Here is a 25,711-nt window from a genome sequence, read left to right on the forward strand (position 1 = left end):
AGATAAACATGCTTACACCTGAACTGTGTATAACATGCAACTTAGTAATATTCCATGGTGAAAATACATTTTTTCCCCACAAAAACAAAGCTGAGCTAGTCAGCCTCGTACATGAGCCTTATTCTGGAAAAACTGACTTTAGGTAATGAGCGCATAAAGTTTTGTCCCAGATAAGCATGTGGACTGCACAGGGTAATATGGAACAGAACTTTAAGAACATGTATTTAGACCAGTTTTCCCAGAACAAGGCTCAACTAATACATTGTCATTCTTGACCCAAACCTGGTAATGGACCCCAACATCCAGTAGACAAGTGGGAAGTATGAAACAAACCTGGTAATGGACCCCAACATCCAGTAGACCAGTGGGAAGTATGAAACAAACCTGGTAATGGACCCCAACATCCAGTAGACCAGTGGGATGTATGAAACAAACCTGGCAATGGACCCCAACATCCAGTAGACCAGTGGAAAGTATGAAACAAACCTGGTAATGGACCCCAACATCCAGTAGACCAGTGGGAAGTATGAAACAAACCTAGTAATGGACCCCAACATCCAGTAGACCAGTGGGAAGTATGAAACAAACCTGGTAATGGACCCCAACATCCAGTAGACCAGTGGGAAGTATGAAACAAACCTGGAAATGGACCCCAACATCCAGTAGACCAATGGGAAGTATGAAACAAACCTGGTAATGGACCCCAACATCCAGTACACCAGTGGGAAGTATGAAACCGTCTCCAGGAACATTGTGTCTGGCCTGCAAACAAACAGTAAAGACATCACATGAATGATACAGTATGAATTGTCTCCAGGAACATAGTGTCTGGCCTGCAAACAAACAGTGAAGACAACACATGAATGATACAGAGTGAAACAAATACACAGTAGGTAGGGCATACCCTAACATGTTGTGTATAATGTACACCTTACATCCCCTCATAAGTTTTAACCCTTTACCACTTAAGATTTTTTTTACGCATGTTTAATCCCTTAAAAAGCTATATTTAAAAAAGACCTTTCTTATCAGATTCAAATTTTAAAGGCCTCAATGCCAACCCTGAACAATTTGTTTTAGTACATTCATTTAGTCAAGGCATCAATGTCGGCTTTCCTGCTGTAGTTGTTTCATCGTTTGTTAAGAAGAGCTATCCAGATACGCCTGTTTAACGTTCAGATATATGATTCATAATAATAAACAACAATAATAATGATGACCTTTACTGAATGTGACTATTCAAGTTGAAGTTACATTATGTTGCCCCAGATAGACAACAATTTTTATGTTTATAAGCTGACATCACTTACGTTTCTCCAAGCAGCAGAATGATGGGGCACAGTGATTTCATGCCAATAAACTGGGAGCGCAGCGGAACGATAAAGTTGTAGATTCCGTTACAGGCTTTCTCCGCTGAGAGAATGATCAGCTGATTTGTCCAGCGCTCATCATTTGTGTTCTTATACGTGCAGTGGGAGCAGTGCTAAAAAATAGGAATATTTATAAAAATAGCAGCAGTTCTTAAACTATGAATAGTTCTAAAAATAGGAATAATTCACTTAATAGAAATAGTTCTAATCATGGAATACTTCTAAAAATAGGAATAATTCAGAAAATTTAAAGTTCTAAAAATATGAATTCATATAAATAACTTTCACTGGATTTGATTAATTGAAGTAAGTGACATGAATTGTAAAGACACTACTCTGTTTTGGATGAGGTATAGACTCACAAGATATTTTACTTAATGGGATTTTTTAAGTGGAGGCTAATACTTTGGACAATCTGATTCATTCAATAACCTTTTCCAGGTTTATCAGAGACAAAGGAATGACATTCTTTTTATAAAAAGTTATGATTGAAATGATAACTTCTGGGAGAATTTCTAATATTATTATGAGAAAAAGACGGGGTTTTTCTGGGTGATAGTCTTATTTCAGTTGTGAACATGACAAATTAAGCGTCATGTTTTTGTCCACTGATACCAGATTATACTACTATTTTGTCTGGTTAAAAAATCAGCAAAAAAAAACAAATTTAATAACACCATGGCCTATTGTGATTAAAACATTTTACAAAATATTGCCATTTACATTTACAATGCATTTGAAAGATGTAAAGTGTTGTTAACTTCAAAACTTGTTTTGCTGTACCACTATTGAATACTATATGTTTCATTGATATTATACCTGTTTGTATTTTGTATATGTTTATGTATATGCAAGGGCCTGTGGCCGTAAAGCAAATAAACTATTGACACGAATAGATCATTTCAATCATACTTCAATAACTCTTCATTATGACTTCTATCTCACTTCTACCCAGCTTAAATGCCACTTCTATCCTAATTCAATCCAATTTCTTGCCAACTTCTATCCCACATGTATACCACTTGTATGCCACTTCAAGAACATTTGTATCCCACTTCAATCACACAATTGTATCCCACTTCAATCCCACATGTATCCCGCTTCAATCACACTTTTATCCCACTTCAATCACACATGAATCCCACTTAAATAACACTTGTATCCCTCTTCAATCACAATTGTATCCCACTTCAATAACACATGTATCCCACTTCAATTACACTTGTATCCCACTTCAATAGACACTTCTATCCCACTTCAATCACACTTGTATCCCTCTTCAATTACACATGTATATCTCTTCTACCATACATGTATCCCACTTCAATAACAATTAATTGCATCCCTCTTCAATCACACTTTTTTATATATTCAATCACACATTTATCCCATTCTAATCACATTTTTATCGAATTTCAATCACTCATGGATTGCACATGTACTCCACTTCAATCACACCTCTATCCCTCATCAATCACACTTTTATTCCACTTGATTCACATGTTTATCCCACTTTAATCACACTTTATTCCACTTCAATCACCCATGTTTTCCACTTCAATCACCCATGTATCAAACTCACCAATCCCCATTCCAGGCAGCAAAGCGGTCGCTGTTCCCTCATCAGGTGACAGATGGCCCTCTTTGACCCCACATACAAGGTCACTGGGGGTGGACCAGTGATAAACCTAGAAGGAGGTAAACAGATTGTGTTTCAATCATTTGGCATTCAATTAATCATTCAAATAATCATTCAAATAATTAATCTGATCTGTGGTTCACAAAGAACCTTAGGGTTTATTTTAAGGGACCTTTCACTGATGGCAAAATGATCAGTCCAAAAACTTTTTATATTCCAAACAGAATGTATAAACTAACGATATTTAAACAAGCAAAAAATACACGCATGATTTTTTTTCAAAAAGATAAATTTAAAAAGTATTCTAGAATTTTAATTTTTTTCAGCTCATTTCAAAACCTGGTTTTAAATATTCCAATTGAATAACTTTATATTATATCATCTTAATATTATTTTGATTAAAGGGGCCTTTTCACGTTTTGGCAAATTGACAAAATTGAAAAAAGTTGTTTCAGATTTGCAAATTTTCGTTTTAGTTATGATTTTTGTGTAGTTATGATATTTGTGAGGAAACAGTAAAACTGAACATTAACCATGCTCTAATATATTCATTATATGCGATTTAAAAACCTGAAAATTATAAAGCGTTACAACGCGAAACGATTGAATAATTTGGACAGTTCTGTTGTTGTTGTTTAATTTTGTGAAACTACGAAGATTGCTTATATTAAGTATAAAATACGTTAGTCATACATACTTGGCAGGATGGCCAAGTGGTCTAATTGATTTTTACTCCAGGACTCCAGGGGTCACTGGTTCAAGCCCTCCTGAGGTTATTTTTTTTATTTTTTTATATTTTATTATTGATTTTTTACTGGAGCTTCTTAGATCCAATGTTTACAATTATCAATATAAAGCATTTAATTACAAACTTCAAAATATACCAAAATCTGTGAAAAGGCCCCTTTAAAAATAGATTCAATGCACTAAATTGAATTTCTGATAGCAAAAATCTTTGAATTGCAGATTTTTTTTATTGTACTTTCAGTTTTGTAGATCTCAAGTTGTGATAAAGTGTCAACCAGTAGACTAACAAAGATCCAAAATCAAAGTTGCGTATGTTCAATATAAATGTAAGATATACCATAATTACTCTTTGGTCATTCTAATATTTTTCGGACACACCTTTTTTAAACTGAAATTGTGTAAACTACTATGTTTACTGGTAATAAACTAGAGCTTTGTCACAGACTTGACAAATACCCCCACATGAAGAGCGGATGAAAAGTACTTGAAATATGGAACACTATGCTGAATGAGTAAAACGCACTAAGTGACCATGTGACCTAGTTTTTGGACCGGAATGGCCAATGTTCCATATGGCCTAGAGATCATCTAGATAAAACTTCTAAGTTTGGTGAAGAGCGGATGATGAGTACTTGAAATATGGAACACTATGCTGAATAAGTAAAACGCATTAAGTGACCCCGTGACCTAGTTTTTGGCTCGGCATGGCCCATGTTCGAACATGGCCTAGACATCATCTATATAAAACATCTGACCAAGTTTGGTGAAGATTGGAAGTAAACTACTTCAATAAAACAGCAGACACCATGCTCAATGTTTAAAACGCACTAAGTGACCCATTGACCTAGTTTTTGACCCGGCAAGGCCCATGTTCGAACTTGGCCTAAAGATCATCTTGATAAAACTTCTGACCAAGTTTGGTGAAGATAGGATAAAAACAACTTGAATTGGAGAGCGGACACTTAATACAGACGGACCCACAGACAGACAGACAGACAAGTTCACTCCTATTTACACCCCTAAACTTCGTTTGTGGGGGTATAACAATGTTTTACCCAACAGCATTTGAAATGATATTGTACATGTATTAAGAAAGCAATATGTTTAAGCTTTTTTTATTTTTATATAAAATTTCAGGTAAGAGATTGCAAAGATGTGAAATTGAATTTATTAAAAAGCAGAGAAAGAAGAGTATGACACAATACACTTATTGCACATTAATTTGTTGTTTTTATTTTGATATGATAATTAAAAAACAAACAAACATAACATATCTGTCTCTAAATTTTCGGACACCTGTATATAAAAAAAAAAATTGTATCTAAATTTTTGGACAGGAACAAATATATTTTGTCAAAGTGTCCAAAAACTTAGTGTAAGCTGCATGATGCAAAAATAGGTCTTATGCCAAATCAGCCAACTCCAAACCAGCCTGTGCAAATTCTCAGTCTGGTATGGACAAACGTTGTCCTCTATACATTCACACAAGTTTTGTGATCTCATCAGCGAGCCTGTGTAGGCTGGTTTGAGCTACATAGGCTGATTTTGCATAAGACACAATTCATATCATGTGGCTCTTTTCTATTACTAGTTATGAGATACTATATATTTTTTAGTTGCAAGTGCTAGAATTTTTACTGAAAGAAAAACCAAAGATACATTAATATAGTTCAAAAGGGTACAGTTTGCGAGAAAACAATATACAACATGATAAACCAATCAATTTCAACTCAGTCTGAATTTAAAACACTTAAAATTTATAAACAACAAGAGCACCACATAGCAGGTGCCAACGCGTTTTGAATAAATGAAAGCTCATAAGAAGAATATTAGAGGTTACAGTGACCTTGACCTTTGACCTTGTGACCCAAAAATGGGTATGATGGGTAGAACTCATCAAGGTGCAGCTACATATGAAGTTTCAAAGCTTTAGATGGAAGCACTTTGATTTAGAGCCAATGTTAAGGTTTTAGCACGACGTGGACGGCGGAGTTGGCTATGACAAAACCTCGGGTTTTCTCAGAAAACAGCCGAGCTAAATATTATTTAGTGTCACTTTTCTTAGACATTTTGTATTTAATTTGATGCAATATCAATTACAAGTCTCTCAAAGATATCTGTTTCCCACATGAAATTTATAAAATGAGTCGCGTTCTGAGAAAACTGGGTTTAATGCCTGTGCGTAGTGTCGTCCCAGATTAGCCTATGCAGTCTTCACAGGCAAATCAGGGATGACACTTTCCGTGTTAATTGGATTTTTGCTAAGAAGAGACTTCATTTAAAATAAAAATGTCATAAAAGCGGAAAGTGTTGTCCCTGATTTGCCTGTGGGGACTGCACAGGCTAATCTGGGATGACACTTTATGCAGGTGCATTAAGCCCATTTTCTCAGAACACGACACAAAAAATCAATGTTAATTCTGAAATTCACTTTCACTAAGTACTTGGGTGTGTCCGAAAGCAATCTTTTGATCACAGCTTAATCATGTTAAATACAAGTATTAGATTAGTGATTAACACAAAGCACATTATTTATAAAACAAGCATGTAGAAAAATTTGTTTTTATAAATATCATTTTCCTGGCTATATATTATTAAAACTAAAAAAAAAGTTGTTTTAGCAAATCTTTTTAGTATTAATTATAGTGTACAAGGCTATAACTTGCAAATTGTAACTTCCAGCTATCTTAGAAACTAAGTTAAAAAGGTGTAGACAATGATTGTGATGTTACCATATCTTATTTGAATTTTTATGACAAACATTTATCAGCAGGGCATGCGTATACGGGAGCTTACCGCGTTTAAGTGAGAAAGTTGTTGCAAAACTTCAAAGATGGCGTCGTTCAGGTGTTTTTCGTGAAGGAGTAGCGGATATTTTCACCCGGTAAGCCAGTTTATGTTTACATTTCTTTTAAATGAATAACCCCCTTCGGCTCTACGGCTCTACGATGTTTGTGCTCCCCTCTGTTTTTTTTCGTTTCAATACCGTAGACGTTGGAATAAAAAAGTTATTGAAGCAAAACCGTTGACTAATTAATTAGTAATTTGTTGTTTAATTTCTTGACCTTCGAGATGTTGGATGTTTGAATATCATTTTCTCTCATAATAAACAGTATTTGTGCATGTTTACAGTAAAATATAACAAAAATCACGATTATTTTATTATCTCGATGCGTTTTTATGTCTATTAATTCATTTAATGCCTAATTATAACAGGTTAACCCCCATTTTTGGAACTAAACTTCCTTTAAAGCACATTTTGGGACCTGACTTCCAAATGATAAACAGCTCTTTCCTAGGTTAGAAGGTTTTATGCGAAATAACTTTCGTGAATGAATTCCGCATTGGTGCGAATGTTTTGGAAAACATTTTCACTTGAGGAAAACAAGAGTTATCTTTTTTCTATTAATTGTTATATTATTAATTTTTATTATTATATGTTTTATCGCGTACTTAACGCTAACATTGAGTGTTTGTTGTAACATTCGACGGTATTATTAACACAGTGTAATTCTTACCTGTTTATTTTAACACATATGGACATACTTATGTTTTAATATGCATCAAACGGAATACTATGCCTACTAAACGGAATACTATGCTAACTATTTCCAGATATCAAGACGCCAGTTATATATGTTGAGGATGCCAAGATTAAAAAAGACGGCGTAACGAAGTGTGTACCGCTCTAGAAAGCGATAGGTACATGAAAACCCACCAATCAAACAAAAAAGATAACGTCGAAGTACCATGCCAAACAATCACATATACGTGCAATAAAAGTGTAATGAAAAACAGAAAAGGGTAAAGCCGGTTTGATACTAGTATAAGGTTGATGTAACCAAATACTGCCATTGTTGCGATTCGGAATACATGAAGCAATTTGGAATACCTGAAATCTGCTTAGAAAATGCATATCGGTGGATGTTTTTTTTTAATGAAAACTTAAATATTAATTGTTTATTTAATACCATGACATTTGACGCGTTTTACCATGACGATACTGATACATGTATGTGACTTTGATGTGACACATTTTGGACGACCTTCTTTTAAACCAGTTCTGAGTTGGTCACTATATTATAATCACAAAAAGTGAATTTGTAGTGGATAGAAAGATATTTTCGCAAATGCAATACATGATATGCTTTCAGTAGTAGTAATCAATACATACATGTATTTTTTTTTCTCTTTTATACCTATGTGAATACATATTATTTATGACTGTTGTATTGAGGTAATAAACATACAACATACTTACAATACAATGTCTAAAAGCTGGCATATTGTAAGATTTCCTGTTTTATTTTTTGTGTGTGTCATTATTGGCCTTTATTATATTAGAATATATCACTTGCCTTTACTAAAAGATAAGCGAGTGTTAGTAAGCATTTATGTCTTCATTATTTTCTGGATTGTCTTGATTCTTATACATTTATCAGTGTACATACATCCAGTCACAAAACCATGGGAAGAGCCTAGTATAAAACAGTGAAACATGCATTACAAATGATGTCACCATCCACATAGACTAAATGTAGCTCAAACCATAGTTACTAACTTACTAGTTACTACAATGTGTATAATATGCTATTATGGTCCACTAACATTCAAACTATACTACTTTGCACGTCTTATAGGCAATGCTTGTTTTTAAAGATACTAGCTAAAAATAATGTTCATACACCCTTAAAGGAAAGCAAAACTGTAAATGTTTGCCTACTTCAACACCAGAAAACAATCTATAAAATAAAAGCCTATAAATATATATAGACACACTCCGGGAACTGGGTGTTTAATGCATGTGTGTCAAGTATCATCCATGATTAGCCTGTGCCGATTGCACAGGCTAATCAGGGACCACACTTTCTGCTTTTATTGAATTTTTAAACAAAAATCCAGTTTAGGCGATAAGAGTCGTCCCTGATTAGCCTGTGCAGACTGCAATCTGATACAACACTTAATGCAAATGCATTAAGCCCCATTTACCAAGAAAGGAGTTCAAATAATTGTACATTTGTCCTTTAAGGAAAAAATACTGCAAATGTTTGCCTATTTTCACAACAGAAAAATAAAACAAAAAAACAAGGCGTTTTAAACACATAGCATAAACCTACTCGTCTTGGTCCATATCAAGGTACTTGTCGAGCACTTGGCTGTGATTGGACGGATTGGTCCCGTCCACGTGGTCAAACGTGTCCGCGGGTGTGTCTATTCTCTGTATTGGGGAGTCATCCAGCCCGTCCACATGACCCACCTTGAACTTCAACTTATCCATGCCCTCACTCTGTGAGACAGGTTTACTGCAAAACAGAAAGTGTAATCATGTATTCAAGCAACAACATCATTAAACCTTGCCACATTCTGGGAGAACTGACCACACTTAAACCAGATTAAAACATAGCCTATAATTATTTACTGTAAAGGTAGATTCTAGCCACAAATATGGCCTCAAGAGAATTTCAATGCATCCATTGAAACAATTCTGGCCTACATATAGTCAAAATAAACATTGTAAGCAAGTTTCATCTAGATTGAGTAACTAATATGGCCTCAGAGCGGTTACACAAGGCCCTTGAACACTCAACGTAAATAGGCCACACAAATCAACAACACACACATCCTTACACAGATCTCAACAACATGTACTTCCCTACCCAGATCTCAACCACACACTTCCCTACCCAGATCTCAACAACACACTTCCCTACCCAGATCTCAACAATACACACTTCCCTACCTAGATCTCAACAATACACACTTCCCTACCCAGATCTCAACAATACACACTTCCCTTCCCAGATCTCAACAATACACACTTCCCTACACAGATCTCAACAATACACACTTTCATACCCAGATCTCAACAAAACACACTTCCCTGCCCAGATCTCAACAATACTCACTTCCATACCCAGATCTCAACAATACACACTTCTATACCTAGATCTCAACAACACACTTCCCTACCCAGATCTCAACAACAGACACTTCCCTTCCCAGATCTCAACAATAAACACTTCCCTACCCAGATCTCAACAACACACTTCCATACCCAGGTCTCAACAACACACTTCCCTAACCCAATCTCAACAACACACTTCCCATCCCAGATCTCAACAATAAACACTTCCATACCCAGATCTCAACAATACACACTTCCCTACCCAGATCTCAACAATACTCACTTCCATACAGAGATCTCAACAATACTCACTTCCATACCCAGATCTCAACAATACACACTTCTATACCTAGATCTCAACAACACACTTCCCTACCCAGATCTCAACAACAGACACTTCCCTTCCCAGATCTCAACAATAAACACTTCCCTACCCAGATCTCAACAACACACTTCCATACCCAGGTCTCAACAACACACTTCCCTAACCCAATCTCAACAACACACTTCCCATCCCAGATCTCAACAATAAACACTTCCATACCCAGATCTCAACAATACACACTTCCCTACCCAGATCTCAACAATACTCACTTCCATACAGAGATCTCAACAACACACTTCCCTACCCCAATCTCAACAACACACTTCCCTTCCCAGATCTCAACAATACACACTTCCATACCCAGACCTCAACAACACACATCCCTACCCAGATCTCAACAATACACACTTCCCTACCCAGATCTCAACAACAAACTTCCATACCCAGATCTCAACAATACACACTTCCCTACCCAGATCTCAACAATACACACTTCCATACCTAGATCTCAACCACACACTTCCCTACCCAGATCTCAACAATACACACTTCCCTTCCCAGATCTCAACATTACACACTTCCCTTCCCAGATCTCAACAATACACACTTCCCTACCCAGATCTCAACAACAAGCTTCCATACCCAGATCTCAACAATACACACTTCCCTACCCAGATCTCAACAATACACACTTTCCATACCTAGATCTCAACAACACACTTCCCTAACCAGATCTCAACAATACGCACTTTTTTTCATACCCAAATCTCAAAAATACACTTTTCCCTACCCAGATCTCAACAATAAACACTTCCATACCTAGATCTCAACAACACACTTCCATACCCAGAACTCAACAATACACACTTCCCTATCCAGATCTCAACAATACACACTTCCATACCCAGATCTCAACAACACACTTCCCTACCCAGATCTCAACGATACACACTTCCCTACCCAGATCTCAACAATACACACTTCCCTACCCAGATCACAACAATACACACTTCCCTACCCAGATCTCAACAATACACACTTAACTACCCAGACCTCAACAATACACACATCCCTACCAAGATCTCAAAAATACACACTTCCATACCCAGATCCAACAGCACACACTTCTCTACCCAGATCTCAACAACACACTTCCCTACCCAGATCTTAACAACACACACTTCCCTTCCCAGATCTCAACAATACATACTTCCCTACCCAGATTTCAACAATACACACATCCCTACCCTGATCTCAACAATACACACTTCCATACCCAGATCTCAACAATACACACTTCCAAACCGAGATCTCAACAATACACACTTCCATACCCAGATCTCAACAACACACTTCCCTACCCAGATCTCAACAATACACTTCCCTACCCAGATCTCAACAATACACAATTCCATACCCAGATCTCAACAATACACACTTCCCTACCAAGATCTCAACAATACACACTTCCATACCCAGATCTCAACAACACACTTCCATACCCAGATCTCAACAACACATTTCCCTACCCAGATCTCAACAATACACACTTCCCTACCCAGTTCTCAACAATAAACACTTCCCTACCCAGATCTCAACAATACACACATCCTTACCCAGATCTCAACAACATGTTCTTCCCTACCCAGATCTCAACAACACACTTCCATACCCAGATCTCAACAACACACTTCCCTACCCAGATCTCAGCAACACACACTTCCCTACCCAGATCTCAACAATACACACTTCCCTACCCAGATCACAACAATACACACTTCCCTAACCAGATCTCAACAATACACACTTCCCTACCCAGATCTCAACAATACACACTTCCCTACCCAGATCTCAACAATACACACTTCCCTTCCCAGATCTCAACAATACACACTTCCCTTTCAAGATCTCAAAAAAACACACTTCCCTTCCCAGATCTCAACAATACACACTTCCCTACCCAGATCTCAACAGTACACACTTCCCTACCCAGATCTCAACAATACACACTTCCCTATCCCAATCTCAACAACAAACACTTCTCCCTCCAGATAACAACAACACAAACTACCCTACCTAGATCGGGTGCTGTTGAAGCTGTTGAGGGCAGCTTTTTGTTGCATTTCCTGTGGAGACATGGGCTTCTCTCCCGTCGAGTATGTGGCACGCTTCACACGATTGGCAAGGTCATAGCTAGAAAAAAACACGAAGTTTATAGCTAAAAATAATGAAGTGACCAAATTAGTTGCCCAGCATCATGGGAAAATGGGTACTCTGCCATATGCCGTCAGGGTAGCTCACGACCAGCCTGCACAGATGCACTGACTGGTCTTGAGCTATCATATCCACAAATCACACCAAGAAACCTTGCCTGACTTTATAGCCGGTCCAGTCGAAGTGCATACACTGGCTGGTCTAATGCAAGTCTGACATAAGCCCCATTTTTGCATGGCAGGGTTCAGTTATGACGAGTAAATTGTGTATGCATTCCAAATAAGCCAATAGTAGACACAGCGAAGATAAATCTTACATTAATAGATCTCATTTTGATAATCACATATACGAAGTTGGTTATTTATGACTATATGGTACAATTAACTAATTTTAACAACATAGGAACTTATCCCCGGCCAGGGCCCTATGGTCTTGAAGATCTTTCAACAGATGAAAGTTAAAACAGAATTCTTTGCTAGCAAAACAGAGACATTTATGATCAATAAATTCCTAAAGCAAATAAAGATCTTTAGCAAGACTGAAAGTAAATCAAAAAGAAAAACACTACAACTTAAATTAGACCAACTTAAATAAACTAAACATGGTGATTGTGCCCTGGTTTTATCTTCCAAAATTATAACTAAATTTGTCATATACGTTCTAATAACATAGGCTCGATGATTGAACAACACATTGAGTTTGCATTTATAGGGAAATATTATGGTATATGATTTCCAACTACATCCATCACTGGACGGTCTCTTCATCCTCCCTGTAATTGGGAAGAAGTTTATTAGGAAAACAGTACAAAACTTAAGTTCAAACTGCACGGGTAGCAATGTTTCTTAAGGAAGAAACAGTAAAAACTAGGAATGGAACAGGTTACTAAAACATTTAACAATTAACCTATTGCAGTTACCCGTCTAGTAACCTGTAACAAAAAAAAAACTTAAACAAGAGGGCCATGATGGCCCTGAATCGCTCACCTGACTAACCAAATACAATCCCAACCCAGATTTCATCAAGATAAACATTCTGACCAAATTTCATAAAGATTAGATGAAAACTGTGACCTCTATTGTCTACACAAGGTTTTTCTATTATTTGACCTAGTGACCTAGTTTTTGACCCCTGGTGCCCAAAATACAATCCCAACCAAGATTTCATCAAGATAAACATTCTGATCAAATTTTATAAAGATTGGATAAAAACTGTGACCTCTATTGTCTACACAAGGTTATTCTATTATTTGACCTAGTGACCTAGTTTTTGACCCCAGATGACCCAAATACAATCCAAACCCAGATTTCATCAAGATAAACATTCTGACCAAATTTCATAAAGATTTAATGAAAACTGTGACCTCTATTATCTATACAAGGTTTTTCTAATATTTGACCTAGTGACCGAGTTTTTGACCTAGTGACCTAGTGTTTTACCCCAGATGACCCAAATACAATCCCAACCCAGATTTTATCAAGATAAACATTCTGACCAACTTTCATAAAGATTGGATGAAAACTGTGACCTCTACTGTCTACACAAACAAATTGTTGACGGTTTTTCTATTATTATTTGACCTAGTGACCAAGTTTTTGACCCCCAGATGGCCCAAATACAATCCCAACCCAGATTTCATCAAGATAAACATTCTGACCAACTTTCATAAAGATTGGATGAAAACTGCAACCTCTATTGTCTACACAAGGTTTTTCTATTATTTGACCTAGTTTTTGACCTAGTTACCTAGTTTTTGACCCCAGATGACCCAAATACAATCCCAACCCAGATTTCATCAAGATAAACATTCTGACCAAATTTCATAAAGATTGGATGAAAACTGTGACCTCTACTGTCTACACAAGGTTTTTCTATTATTTGACCTAGTTTTTTACCTAGTGACCTAGTTTTTGACCCCCAGATGACCCAAATACAATCCCAACCCAGATTTCATCAAGATAAACATTCTGACCAAATTTCATAAAAAGATTGGATGAAAACTGCGACCTCTATTGTCTACACAAGGTTTTTCTCTTATTTGACCTATTATGTGACCTAGTTTTTGACCTAGTGACCTAGTTTTTGACCCCAGATGATCCAAATACAATCCCAACTCAGATTTCATCAAGATAAACATTCTGACCAAATTTCATAAAGATTGGATGAAAACTGTGACCTTCTACTGTCTACACAAACAAATTGTTGACGGACGCACACACGCACACGCATACGGACGCCGGACAACACATGGTCACATAAGCTCACCATGTCACTTTGTGACAGGTGAGCTAAAAATGTAAGCATAGCTTCCATATTGTCATATTGCATATTCATGGATTCTCTTCATGAACTTATGTAAGTTATGGCCCATTGTTCTTAACATGCGGCCATAGCATATTTATAGTTTTGAACAAGTATTATTTATAACACATTGTAGATTTGTTAACCTGTCAATGATTTTTCGCAAGTAAACAAACATTTTGATATGGATAACAAACAGAAATCGTGTGTAAAAAGAGAGGCAGAAAGTCTATTCTTTCTTATAGTTCCAGGACCATTAATGGAGTCTTGTACTGCCAATCAGTAATGTATTTGTATTAATGTAAATAGCAACAGAATAAAGTTTTGTGATAAGTTATCTCGATGAAATTAAGCTATTACTTAATAAAGTAACAGGTTTAAATGCACTTTGATCCCATACCCCTGCTGCAGTGTGATGGTGTTGAAGACACTCTCCTCCTCCCCGTAATCCTCCTCCTCGTCTTCAGAGTCCAACATCCGCTGTAGCTCAGCCGCCATACGCTCTGTAACCATGGGAACACATGCTCAATACATAAAACATGTGCTCCTTAAAAACCGGGTTAAATGAATGTGCAAAAAGTGTCGTCCCAGATTAGCCTGTGCAGTCTGCATAGGCTTATCAGTTATGACACTTTCTTCTCTTAAAGAATTTTCTTAACAAACAACCATTTTAGGCAGAAAGTGTTGTCCCTATATGGATTGTGCACGGTAAAAACTGGGATGACACTTAAAACTCATATTCCCAGAACGTGATTATATTATGATGGATGACTGACCCACAAGAATGTATCATTTAAGTGAGTAATGTAATGATTGTTACAGAGAATAGTATTCTTGTTGACTGGATATGTTATGATTGTTATACAGAATAGTATGATAGCTGACTGATCTAAAAGTATGTTTCAGTCAAGGGGTGTGTGTGTAATGATTGTTTAACAGAGTATTATGAAAGTTGACTGGGTATGCAGTGTAATGATTGTTATAGAGAATATTATGCTTGTTTACTGGGTAGTGTAATGATTGTTATACAGAATATGATTATTGTTGACTTGTTATTGTGATGATTGTTATACAGAATATAATAATAGTTGACTGGGTATTGTAATGATTGTTATACAGAATATCAGGCATAACCCCAGGATTTTGGGCAGGCACAGCGGAAAGGCAGCATGGAAGGGAATTGATGCCGATGAAGGTGGTGGTGGGGGTCATTTCATGTAGATTCTTGTTATTTGCTTCATGTTTTAAATTTAAATCAACATTAGTTTAGTGCTATTAAAAGATATTTTTATTAATTTTTCATTTGTTTTTACTCAATTTATTTCATTAAAGTCATTAATTATAATGTTAAATAACAAACAAAAAGACATGATTGTAAAAACAAGCACTGAGTCACAACAGGCCCGCTGTGCTGAAAACACCTGGGGAAAAGGCTTAGAATATTATGATATTTTGACTAGGTAAGGTAATGATTGTTATACATAATATTATGCCAGTTGATTGGGTAGTGTAATGATTGTTATACAGAATATTATTGCAATTGACTGGGTAGTGTAATGAATGTTAAACATAATATTATGACAGTTGGCTGGGTAGTGTAATTATTGTTATACAGAATATTATGATTGTTGACTGGGAAGTGTAATGATTATTATACAGAATATATTCATGACGTTACTTCCGGCATAACAAGTTTTAAAAAGCTCCGTTAAATTATGCACTTTATCTAAGATTTTACAGAAAATAACAATGATATAAATGTGAAATTTAATGTAAATAATAGATTTTTTGACAGCGGTCATTTTGATACCAATTGAACATGGCAAAACGGATACAGAATTTCGAGTTGATCGCTACAAAAAACTCCGGACTTCAAACAACAAGTGGACCGATGGAAACAAGAGACTACGAGTTAAATAGTGAAAAGGCAATGAAAAAGAAACTCTATGCGACCACACGGGACCACACGATTGTCAAGGTGACTGGTGGGGGGCTGAAAATCGAATTTAGTACTGGTATGTATGAACTTTTCAAAAGCTGTGCTGATGAGTTTTACCAGTCTGAAATTTTGAAATTTTAATGTCAAAAAACACAAGTGTATGATAATATTGGTAGTTTAGTGGAAACTAAATACAGGCTATCATCCGGAAGAAATGGTGTGTATACAATTAACTTATATCACACAAAATGTTCATGTTCAAAATGGAAAAATGGTGAATCAGTTTGCGGAAAGTGACTTATCAGAAATCCTACAACTCACTACAAATAAATTAATACCAGACAACTTGACCATCGATGAAGTGAATGCAAAAAAAATTCTTCAGGAATGCATGCTGGTGTTAACGAATAGACAAACTGCAGAAAAAGATGTATATGGTTTGAGACCGGAAATAAATGATTCCAATTTCATGGTAAATACCAAGCAACTTGAAAACTTTGAATCGGTGTAAAAAGTTCAATGCATGAACATTGTCGCAAGTACTCAAACGGAGAGCACAGGGATTGAATAGGATTTTGAAGCACTTTTTTGTTTGATTCAAACAATTCAAAAGTCAGTAAGTGATGTGCGCAAAGATGTGTGTGAGCACATCTTAAACACCAATCGCGGATTAAATGAGATGAAAGACATTCTCCATAGTATAAAAGTAAAAAGTACAACAAATTCCCGAGCTACGGACGAAAAATACGATTGCTTTCAGGAAAATGTTCAAGACCTGAAGCAAACACACGACCAATTAAATATATCTGTACAGAAAAAATTACAATCACACCGAGATATACTTTAAGCAAACTCCCTATCAAGTGTTCCTTCCAAAGGTGATATGAATAGCTCTGTAGAAGCAACATGTAGACGGATGTCCGATGATCCCGTACAAAATGACACGATACGAGAAACCTTACAAGTGACACTTGAGCCTTGCCCACAAGCGATCTCCGACATACAAGATAATACAGTGCATTTTGAAGAAGAAACCAATAAAGAGGAGCATATATCGAACATTACGCCACAAATATCGAAGACATTACTGATTGGAGATTCAATTGAGAGGCATCAATAAGCGAGGATTATGCGAATCTGTGGACATATGCAGTTTGCCAGGGAAGACAATGCTAGATATCTGTTAGAAGCTGAGTAAAATGAATATCTCAGAAATATCGAAAATAATAATATTTGCTGGTGTAAATGATGTCTCCAATGGCCAGTCGATTTCACTAATCAAAGATGTAATCTTCAAGACAGTGCAAAGAATTCAAGAGCAAACAAATTGTGAGATATTTATTTGTAAAATAAGTCCTCGATGTGATGTTGATGTATGCGATTTCAACTCCATACTAGAAGATGTATGGAGTGAACTTCCGGTGAAACTGATATTGTTATAATTGTTTTGTGTACGGAAATGGACAATTGGCAAATTGGCTATTCAGACCTGATGGAATTCACCCAAATAGTTATGGATCAAGTTCACTTGTGGCAGCAATCAACGAAGTATTGCATATTACTAAGAAAAGAATGCAGCAGCAACAACAACAACATCGTCAACATCATCCAAATCAGCAGAGGCGTACTTCTAACGGAGGCTTCAAAAACAGGCATCGTCAATACCGGAGAGCTGTACCGAAATTCCAGTACGGGCTTCATGGCTTTAGGAACAAGCATCATGACTTCCCGAACAGTTATCATGACTTCCGGAAAGGGCATCATGACTTCATCAGGCATCATGATCTAAGGAACGCACACCTGGACACCCGGAGCGAGCATCATGATTGTCAGAATAAAAATCGTGACTTTCGGTACATTCGTTGATACGTCAATCATGAAAACGGTCGACACTGCACGAACTGTGGTCATCAAAGTCATGTTATGCGTGACTGCAGACTACCCAAAAGACAATAGGTTACTGATGACAGACGTACTACATCGTTATATAGCAAAAATAAATTTGACATTCTTTAGTCGGTATGTAGCCAATGTGACTCGCACAAATGTTAGTGTATTTCAATTATTGCTAATGAAAATCAACATAAACAACATTGCTTAAGATTGAATAATGTTACATGTAGCACAATAAATACTTTAGACACTTGATTTATCATCCCTGGATAGTAACGTTCTTATGGAATCTGACATAAATTCTACTTCTAAATGTAACATAAATAATGATTATTATATTCCATTTACATATAAAGGTTTGCATATTATGCATTTGAATATCCAACATTTATTACCTAAAATTGATGAAATTCGTGTTAACTTACACGAAAATAGTTCTTTATATATAGTAGGCTTTTGTGAAACATTTTTAAATGATAAAACGGAGATTATTACAATATCCATTTCCGGTTACAGCATTGTAAGACGTGATAGGGCTATTTCTGCTGGAGGCCGTATAATCTAATTTTTTATTAAAGATACCATCTCTTTTGTACGTAGACAAGATATAGAAAGTGACGATATTGAATCTATTTGGCTACAAATCAACAATTTAAAGTACAAACCATATCTAATTAACGTTGTTTATGATCGCCCACCAAAAAGCCCTCAATCTTGGATTGACTCATTTGAATTACAATTAAATAAAGCAGACATGGAAGATTGTAATTTGTATTCAAACGGGGATTTAAATTTTCAATGTTTAAGCCAAAACGTATTTAACAATAAGAAATGGGGAAAAATTTATCACTGATTTTAATTTAAAACAACATGTGTGTTTTCCAACAAGAGTTACTGAACGTTCATCATCAATATTAGACCATTTGTATTCAAATTATGACAACATTACTAAGGTAATCATACCAAAAATAGGCATAAGTGACCATTTCCCAGTAGTTTTCACATTGAGTGTCAAAGGTAAAATTGTTAACACAGACGATCATAAAATTATTAAGTACAGATGTTTTAACAAAATTAATGAAATAAATTTTCAAAATGACTTAGCAAATGCTTATTTTGATATAGTTGAATCAATTGAGGATGCTAATGAGGCATTTGAAGTATTTTATAACATATTAAACTCAGTCCTTAATAATAATGCCCCTATCAAATATAAACAAGAAAGCGTCGGAGACGGGTGATGCTCCCAAAAAATTTTTTTTGTCACAATATTGCACTATATATTCAGATAAAAGCTAACGTCTTGAGGGCACAGTAGTTGGGGGGACAAGAATTTTTTATAGAAAATTTCAAAGGGCCATAACTATGTGAAAAATGATCCGACCAGAACCAGCTGATAATATGCACATCTCCTCTTGGTAGTGAAGCTTCCCATAAAGTTTCATTGAATTCCGGTCATTAGTTGCTGAGAAATAGCCCGGACAAGAATTGCACTATATGTACAGTTAATGGAAAATTTCAAAGGGTTATAACTCTGTAAAAAATCATCCGACCAGAACCCTCTGATAATATGCACATCTCCTCTTGGTAGTGAAGCTTCCCATAAAGTTTCATTGAATTACGGTCATTAGTTGCTGAGAAATAGCCCGGACATGAATTGCACTATATGTACAGTTAATAGAAAATTTCAAAGGGCCACAATTCTGTGAAAAATTAATCGACCAGAACTCGCTGATAATATGCACATCTCCTCTTGGTAGTGAAGCTTCCCATAAAGTTTCATTGAATTCCGGTCATTAGTTGCTGAGAAATAGCCCGGACAAAAATTAAGCACGGACAGACGGACGGGCACACAGAGAGACGAAGCGGGGACTATATGCTCTCCCCAAAATAAATTTTGGGGGAGCATAAAAAGATTACAACAACCTGGTTGTACAACGAAAACGTGAAACAAGCCAGGTCTTTAAGGGATAAATATAAACGTGAATCTAACTGGCCACAATATAAGTTGTGGCGTAATAAGTGTAACAGTGCAATCAAAAAGGCTAAAAAATAATATTATTCAAATGCGGGACAAAACAAAACAAGTGCTTAATCGCTCTGGAAAACTATTAAATTAGCCTCAAATAAAAACAAAGAATCCTCCATTTTGCCAAACGTAATAAAGAAGGATGATCAGATAATATCTGGTAAAACAAATGTAGCTAATGCACTTAATGACCACTTTGTTGACATCTCGAATCTTATTAAAAAGACTGAATTTACTGAACACGATTTCATCTCACTAAAAACATATTTAGCTGCTAAGCTAGATTCTAAGCATTTCTCTGTTCAGTTTATTACTTCATTAGAAGTTATGACTTAAATTCATCAATTACATTCAAACAAATCTGCCGGGGCTGATGGTATAGGGCTCAGCATTATTAAACTTTGCAAAAAATTCATAATACAACCAATCACTGCTCTTATAAATAACTGTATATCACATAGAACCTTTCCAGACATGCTTAAAATTGCAAACGTTATACATTATACAAGGGGGGATCGGTAGAAGATCCTAATAATTATAGACCAATATCACTTTTACCTACTATATCTAAAATATTTGAAAAGCATATAGCTAAACAATTGCATATTTATCTAGAATTTACAAGTCTATTAAACAAAACTCAGTCAGGTTTTCGCAAATATCATTCTTGTCAAACAGCATTGATTAATATATGCTTAAACAAATTGATAATGGAAATCTGGTAGGTACAATTTTCTTGGATTTAAAAAAAGCATTTGATCTTGTGGACCATAGGGTTCTTTTATACAAATTAAAACTTTATCATTTTAATGATAGGTCATGCAACCTATTTTCTTCATATCTCCGAAATCGATTTCAGTACATGTATATCAAAGCAGAAAAGGCTTCCTCTACTTGTCATTGCTGGTGTTCCCCAAGGATCTTTTTTGGGACCTCTTCTATTTCTTATTTACGTTAATGATCTTTCACTAAATCTTACATGTATTTCTGCAATGTATGCTGATGATACAACATTGCACACTGCGGGAACAAATATTCAAACAGTTCAAAATAAGCTACAAACAAATCTTTCCATTGTAAATGAATGGTGCAAAACTAATAACATGATTATTAATCCACTAAAAACTACTTGTATGGTATTAGGGTCAAAACGGAAAGCTAAAAAATTAACAAATCTAAAACTTAAAATTTCAGATACGGTGATCAAAACAGTAAATTGTCAAAAACTTTTTGGCCTTTATAGTGACAATACTCTATCCTGGAAACTACACATTAACAGCGTTTGTTCAAAAATGTTGTCTCAAATTTTTCTTCTGCAAAAAATAAAACCATATTTAACCCTTGAAATGCGTAAACTCTTCTATAATGGTTATGTCTCGCCTATATCCGACTGCGCATGCATTACCTGGAGTTCAGCAGCCAAAATGGAAATTAATAGAATAGTCAAACTACAAAAGCGTTGTGGTGCACATATTTTAAATAAAAAGTACAACCCAAAAATCCTATTTAAAGATCTAAAATGGTTGGAATTTCGAACAGCGTAATCACTATTTTACGTCAGTTATTGTATTTAAAGCATTTCACAATCAAACCCCAACAAACATACCTGACCTTTTGACACCTTCACAAAATAATCACTTTAACTTGCGATCTTGCGAAAAGGGGGATTTAAAGCTTATGCGAATACCCAAAACAAACTATTTCAAACGATCGTTTGAATTTCCAAGCACAAAAATTTGGAGTTCATTACCGCAATCTATACGTCAAACAAACAATTTAATGACATTTAAGAAAAAATTAAAAGCTTATCTTTCTACCACACTTTATGAAATAAACTGAACATCCTTCATGTTTTTGTATAGTAAATAACCTAAGTTTGATGTTTAAATACTGTTCTTGAATAAATGGTAATTGTAGTTTTATGTCTGTCATTTGTTTTCAATTATGATATATATCATTGTAAGTGTACATGCATATGATTATTTATGTTTTGTTCTTATAGCTAAAGATGAAATATTATGTATTTGTTGTAAATAATATTATGTTAGAAGACCTTGTTGAAAATAAGAAATGCATTATATAAATTGCATATTATGTAATTTCATCTGATGTATTTCTTAACAAGTCTATCTTCTTTAAATAAAGATTTTATTATTATTATTATTATTATTATTATTATTATTATTATTATTATGGCCATTGACTTGGTAGCCTTATAATGATTATTATACGGCATATTATGGCGATTGACTTGGTTGTGTAATGATTGTTATAGAGAATATAAGGATAGTTGACAGGGTAGTGTAATGATTGTTATACAAAATATAATGACTGTTGACTGGGTAGTGTAATGATTGTTATACAAAATATAATGACTGTTGACTGGGTAGTGTAATGATTGTTATTCAGAATATTATGGCAGTTGACTTGGTAGCCTAATGATTGTTATACGGAATATTATGATAGTTTACAGGGTAGTGTAATGATTGTCATACAAAATATAATGATTGTTGACTGGGTAGCATAGTGATTGTTATAGAGAATATAAGGATAGTTGACTGGGTAGTGTAATGATTGTTATACAGAATATTATGATTGTTGACTGACCCAAAAGTATGTATATAGGTCAAGTTGATTGTGACATTATTGTTACATTAATATTTTGATAGTTAACTGGTACAAAAGTATGTTTCAGTCAATTGGGTTGTGTAATACATTTTATACAGAATATTATGATAGTTGACTCAGTAAAGAGGGCTGTGTAATGATCATTTTACTGGATTTAATAAAGCAAAAAAGCATTACACAGATTATGTTTCTGTCAACAGGCATTCTGCTTATACTAAACTGGTTAAGTGAACTTAACATGAGTGAACTTACAAATGTAACAGTTAGAAACCTTCGTTTTGTATGGATTTATTCTTGATTATTGATAAGAATCAAAATAATCAAGCCCAGTTACTTACCTTTTTTAAATTGCCTTAAACCTGTCGAGAAAACTACAAAATTCAAACAACTATGATGCTCACAGGTTAAATTGCCTATATCAATGTATTTTGTTCTGTCCCGTTTATTGACTATTTATAGTATTAATTATTGCTCTTTCAAATACATTTTAAATATGTTCAATGCACCAATAAAGTACAAACACTCACAATCAACTAGTAAACACTAGGTGGTAGCATGTGATTACAAACATTCTTACCCCAAACAAAATTGAAGCACAAACACTTCAGACATCAGTCCCCTTAATATCAACAACAATCAGTCAAGTCCAACAACTCAGGATAAATAGTAATGGCCCATAACTCATGATCAGCAATTCCTCTACCATTACTCAACATCAGCAAGTCAAATTTTAGCCCCTGATCACTAGAGCAGCTAGTCAAGACAGCTAAATTATTGCCAACCAGTGAAACTGAATATCAATCAGTCAAGTCATGTAACTCAGGATCAACCACTAAAGGCCCAGGACTCAAAACAAACCAGTCAAGTCCCTTAACTCATGATAAAAAAAGTCCCATAACTTAAAATAATGCAGTCAAGTCCAATAACTCATGATATCTCTCTCCCACTCATAATCACAGTGAAAATGGCTTTATGGGACTAACTCGCAGGCTGTTCAGGATTTATGCTGTTTTTTCTCATCAGTATCTTAGGGTTGGAAATGAAGCTCTACAAATTTAATCCTATTAGAAAGGTTTTTTAATTTTATACATTTTCTTAGGGATTAAAGACAGGTAAAAATGAGTATTTAAGCCGTAAAGGGTTAAACAATGCAAGTCCCATAACTAACAATCATACAGTCAAGTCCTGTAACTCATGACACTAAACATGTTAAGTCCCATAGCTCATGATTAACAAGTCAAGTTCCATTACTCTTTCAGTCATTTTGTAGTTCATGTTAAAAAAGTTCTTTTTTAAGTCTTATAATTCGGAATAAACAAATCAAGTTCCATAACTCTTACAGTCATTTTGTAGTTCATGTTAAATAAGTACAGTCTCAAAATTCACATTAAACAAATCAAGTTCCATAACTCTTGCAGTCATTTTGTAGCTTATGCTAAACAAGTCAAGTCCCGTAATTCACATTTAACCAGTAACCTTCACTTACCCATATTTTTTGTCCGTACAGCTGTCTTGGACTCATCATGTTTCAACGCGTCAGGCTGTATCTTGGAGTATTCCTCCTTGGTTATGCTCATGTAGAAACAGAAATCCGAGGCCTTGAGGATATGGCTGGGGCCGGGGTTGAGTTGTAGGTGGGGGTCATCGACAGTGCTGTCCAACACTGCCACCAGCGAGATACCAAACCTGACAGGAATAAAGGACAACAGGGCTTAACCCTTTGCCACTTAAATACATATTTTCACGCATTTGTAGTCCCTTAGAAAGTAACATTTAAGACCTTTCTTACTAGATTCAAGTTCTTAAGGCTTCATTCCAAACCTTATATACTGATGAGCAGCAAACAGTATAAAACCTGAAAAGGCTGCAAGTTACCTGCAAGGCTTTCCTGGTTTATGCTGTTTGCTTATAGCCATTTTCACTTTGCTTCTAAGCAGGAAAGGGTTAATGCATGTGTAGAAAGTGGGTTTGTACAGACTTAACTGGGATGAAACTTTCTGTCTAAACTAGATTTCATTTAAAAGTAAAATACCATAAAAGCTGAAAGTGTCGTCCCTGATTAGCCTTTGCGTAGTGCACAATCTAATCTTGGATGACACTTTAACAAATATATTGAGCATGGTTTTCAGTGAACAAGCCTCAAAGCATCCAGAGTCCTAGTAACACCATCGTGTCTCACCTCTGATGTGCATCAGCGGAGGCCTCGGTGAAAGATTTGCCCTCGTAGGGGGAGAAGAACATGCTGCGACCAAGCTGTATGTGATAGATCTCGTTGCCTGAGTGACGCCCGTAAGTCTGCTGCCATTGATCTGTGGCCATGTCCGCCTCGCTGTAATAGATACAACCACATGGAATGGCGGCCATTGTAAAGAATATAATTGTGTAAGCCATGCACAGCAAGGTTTTCAATCAGGCTTTTGCTATATGCCAGACCATGGGGAACACAACCGGGCTGGGTGTTGAGTTTCCTAAAGAGTCTGATATAAATCTGACACAAAGAAAAGGCAATCAGTATACAGCAATTTTTTTATCCAATTGGGAAAGTACCTGTACCAACCCAATGGGAAAAATTACCGCACAAAATCCTGAAATTGAGGAAATTCACGCTGTGAAGTATTCAGATTAAGATATTTGTGAATTTGATCTTTGCTAACAAATACTTTGAAATTGATTACCTAATGTTGTCAAGTTGTCAATTTCATATTAACTTTGGTTCAAGTC

The 25,711-nt window shown here is 35.6% G+C and overlaps 1 protein-coding gene across 1 annotated transcript in view; it reads right to left on the bottom strand.

Annotated features, from left to right (window-relative positions):
* Positions 1-25,315, bottom strand: part of LOC127857036 (potassium channel subfamily T member 1-like) — a 43,638-nt gene extending 18,323 nt beyond the window's left edge. Inside the window, exons 1-8 of the mRNA XM_052393313.1 lie at positions 25,170-25,315; positions 24,477-24,676; positions 14,902-15,004; positions 12,063-12,179; positions 8,874-9,059; positions 2,953-3,058; positions 1,311-1,483; positions 691-762 (exon numbers count right to left, since the gene is read on the bottom strand). Of these exons, the coding sequence (XP_052249273.1) occupies positions 691-762; positions 1,311-1,483; positions 2,953-3,058; positions 8,874-9,059; positions 12,063-12,179; positions 14,902-15,004; positions 24,477-24,676; positions 25,170-25,309 (1,097 nt within the window). The 5' untranslated portion in view covers positions 25,310-25,315. The remainder of the gene's footprint in view (positions 1-690; positions 763-1,310; positions 1,484-2,952; positions 3,059-8,873; positions 9,060-12,062; positions 12,180-14,901; positions 15,005-24,476; positions 24,677-25,169) is intronic.
* Between the last annotated feature and the right edge of the window lie 396 nt (positions 25,316-25,711).

The sequence above is a fragment of the Dreissena polymorpha genome, chromosome 14, assembly GCF_020536995.1.
Source record: "Dreissena polymorpha isolate Duluth1 chromosome 14, UMN_Dpol_1.0, whole genome shotgun sequence".
Lineage (NCBI taxonomy): Eukaryota > Metazoa > Mollusca > Bivalvia > Myida > Dreissenidae > Dreissena > Dreissena polymorpha.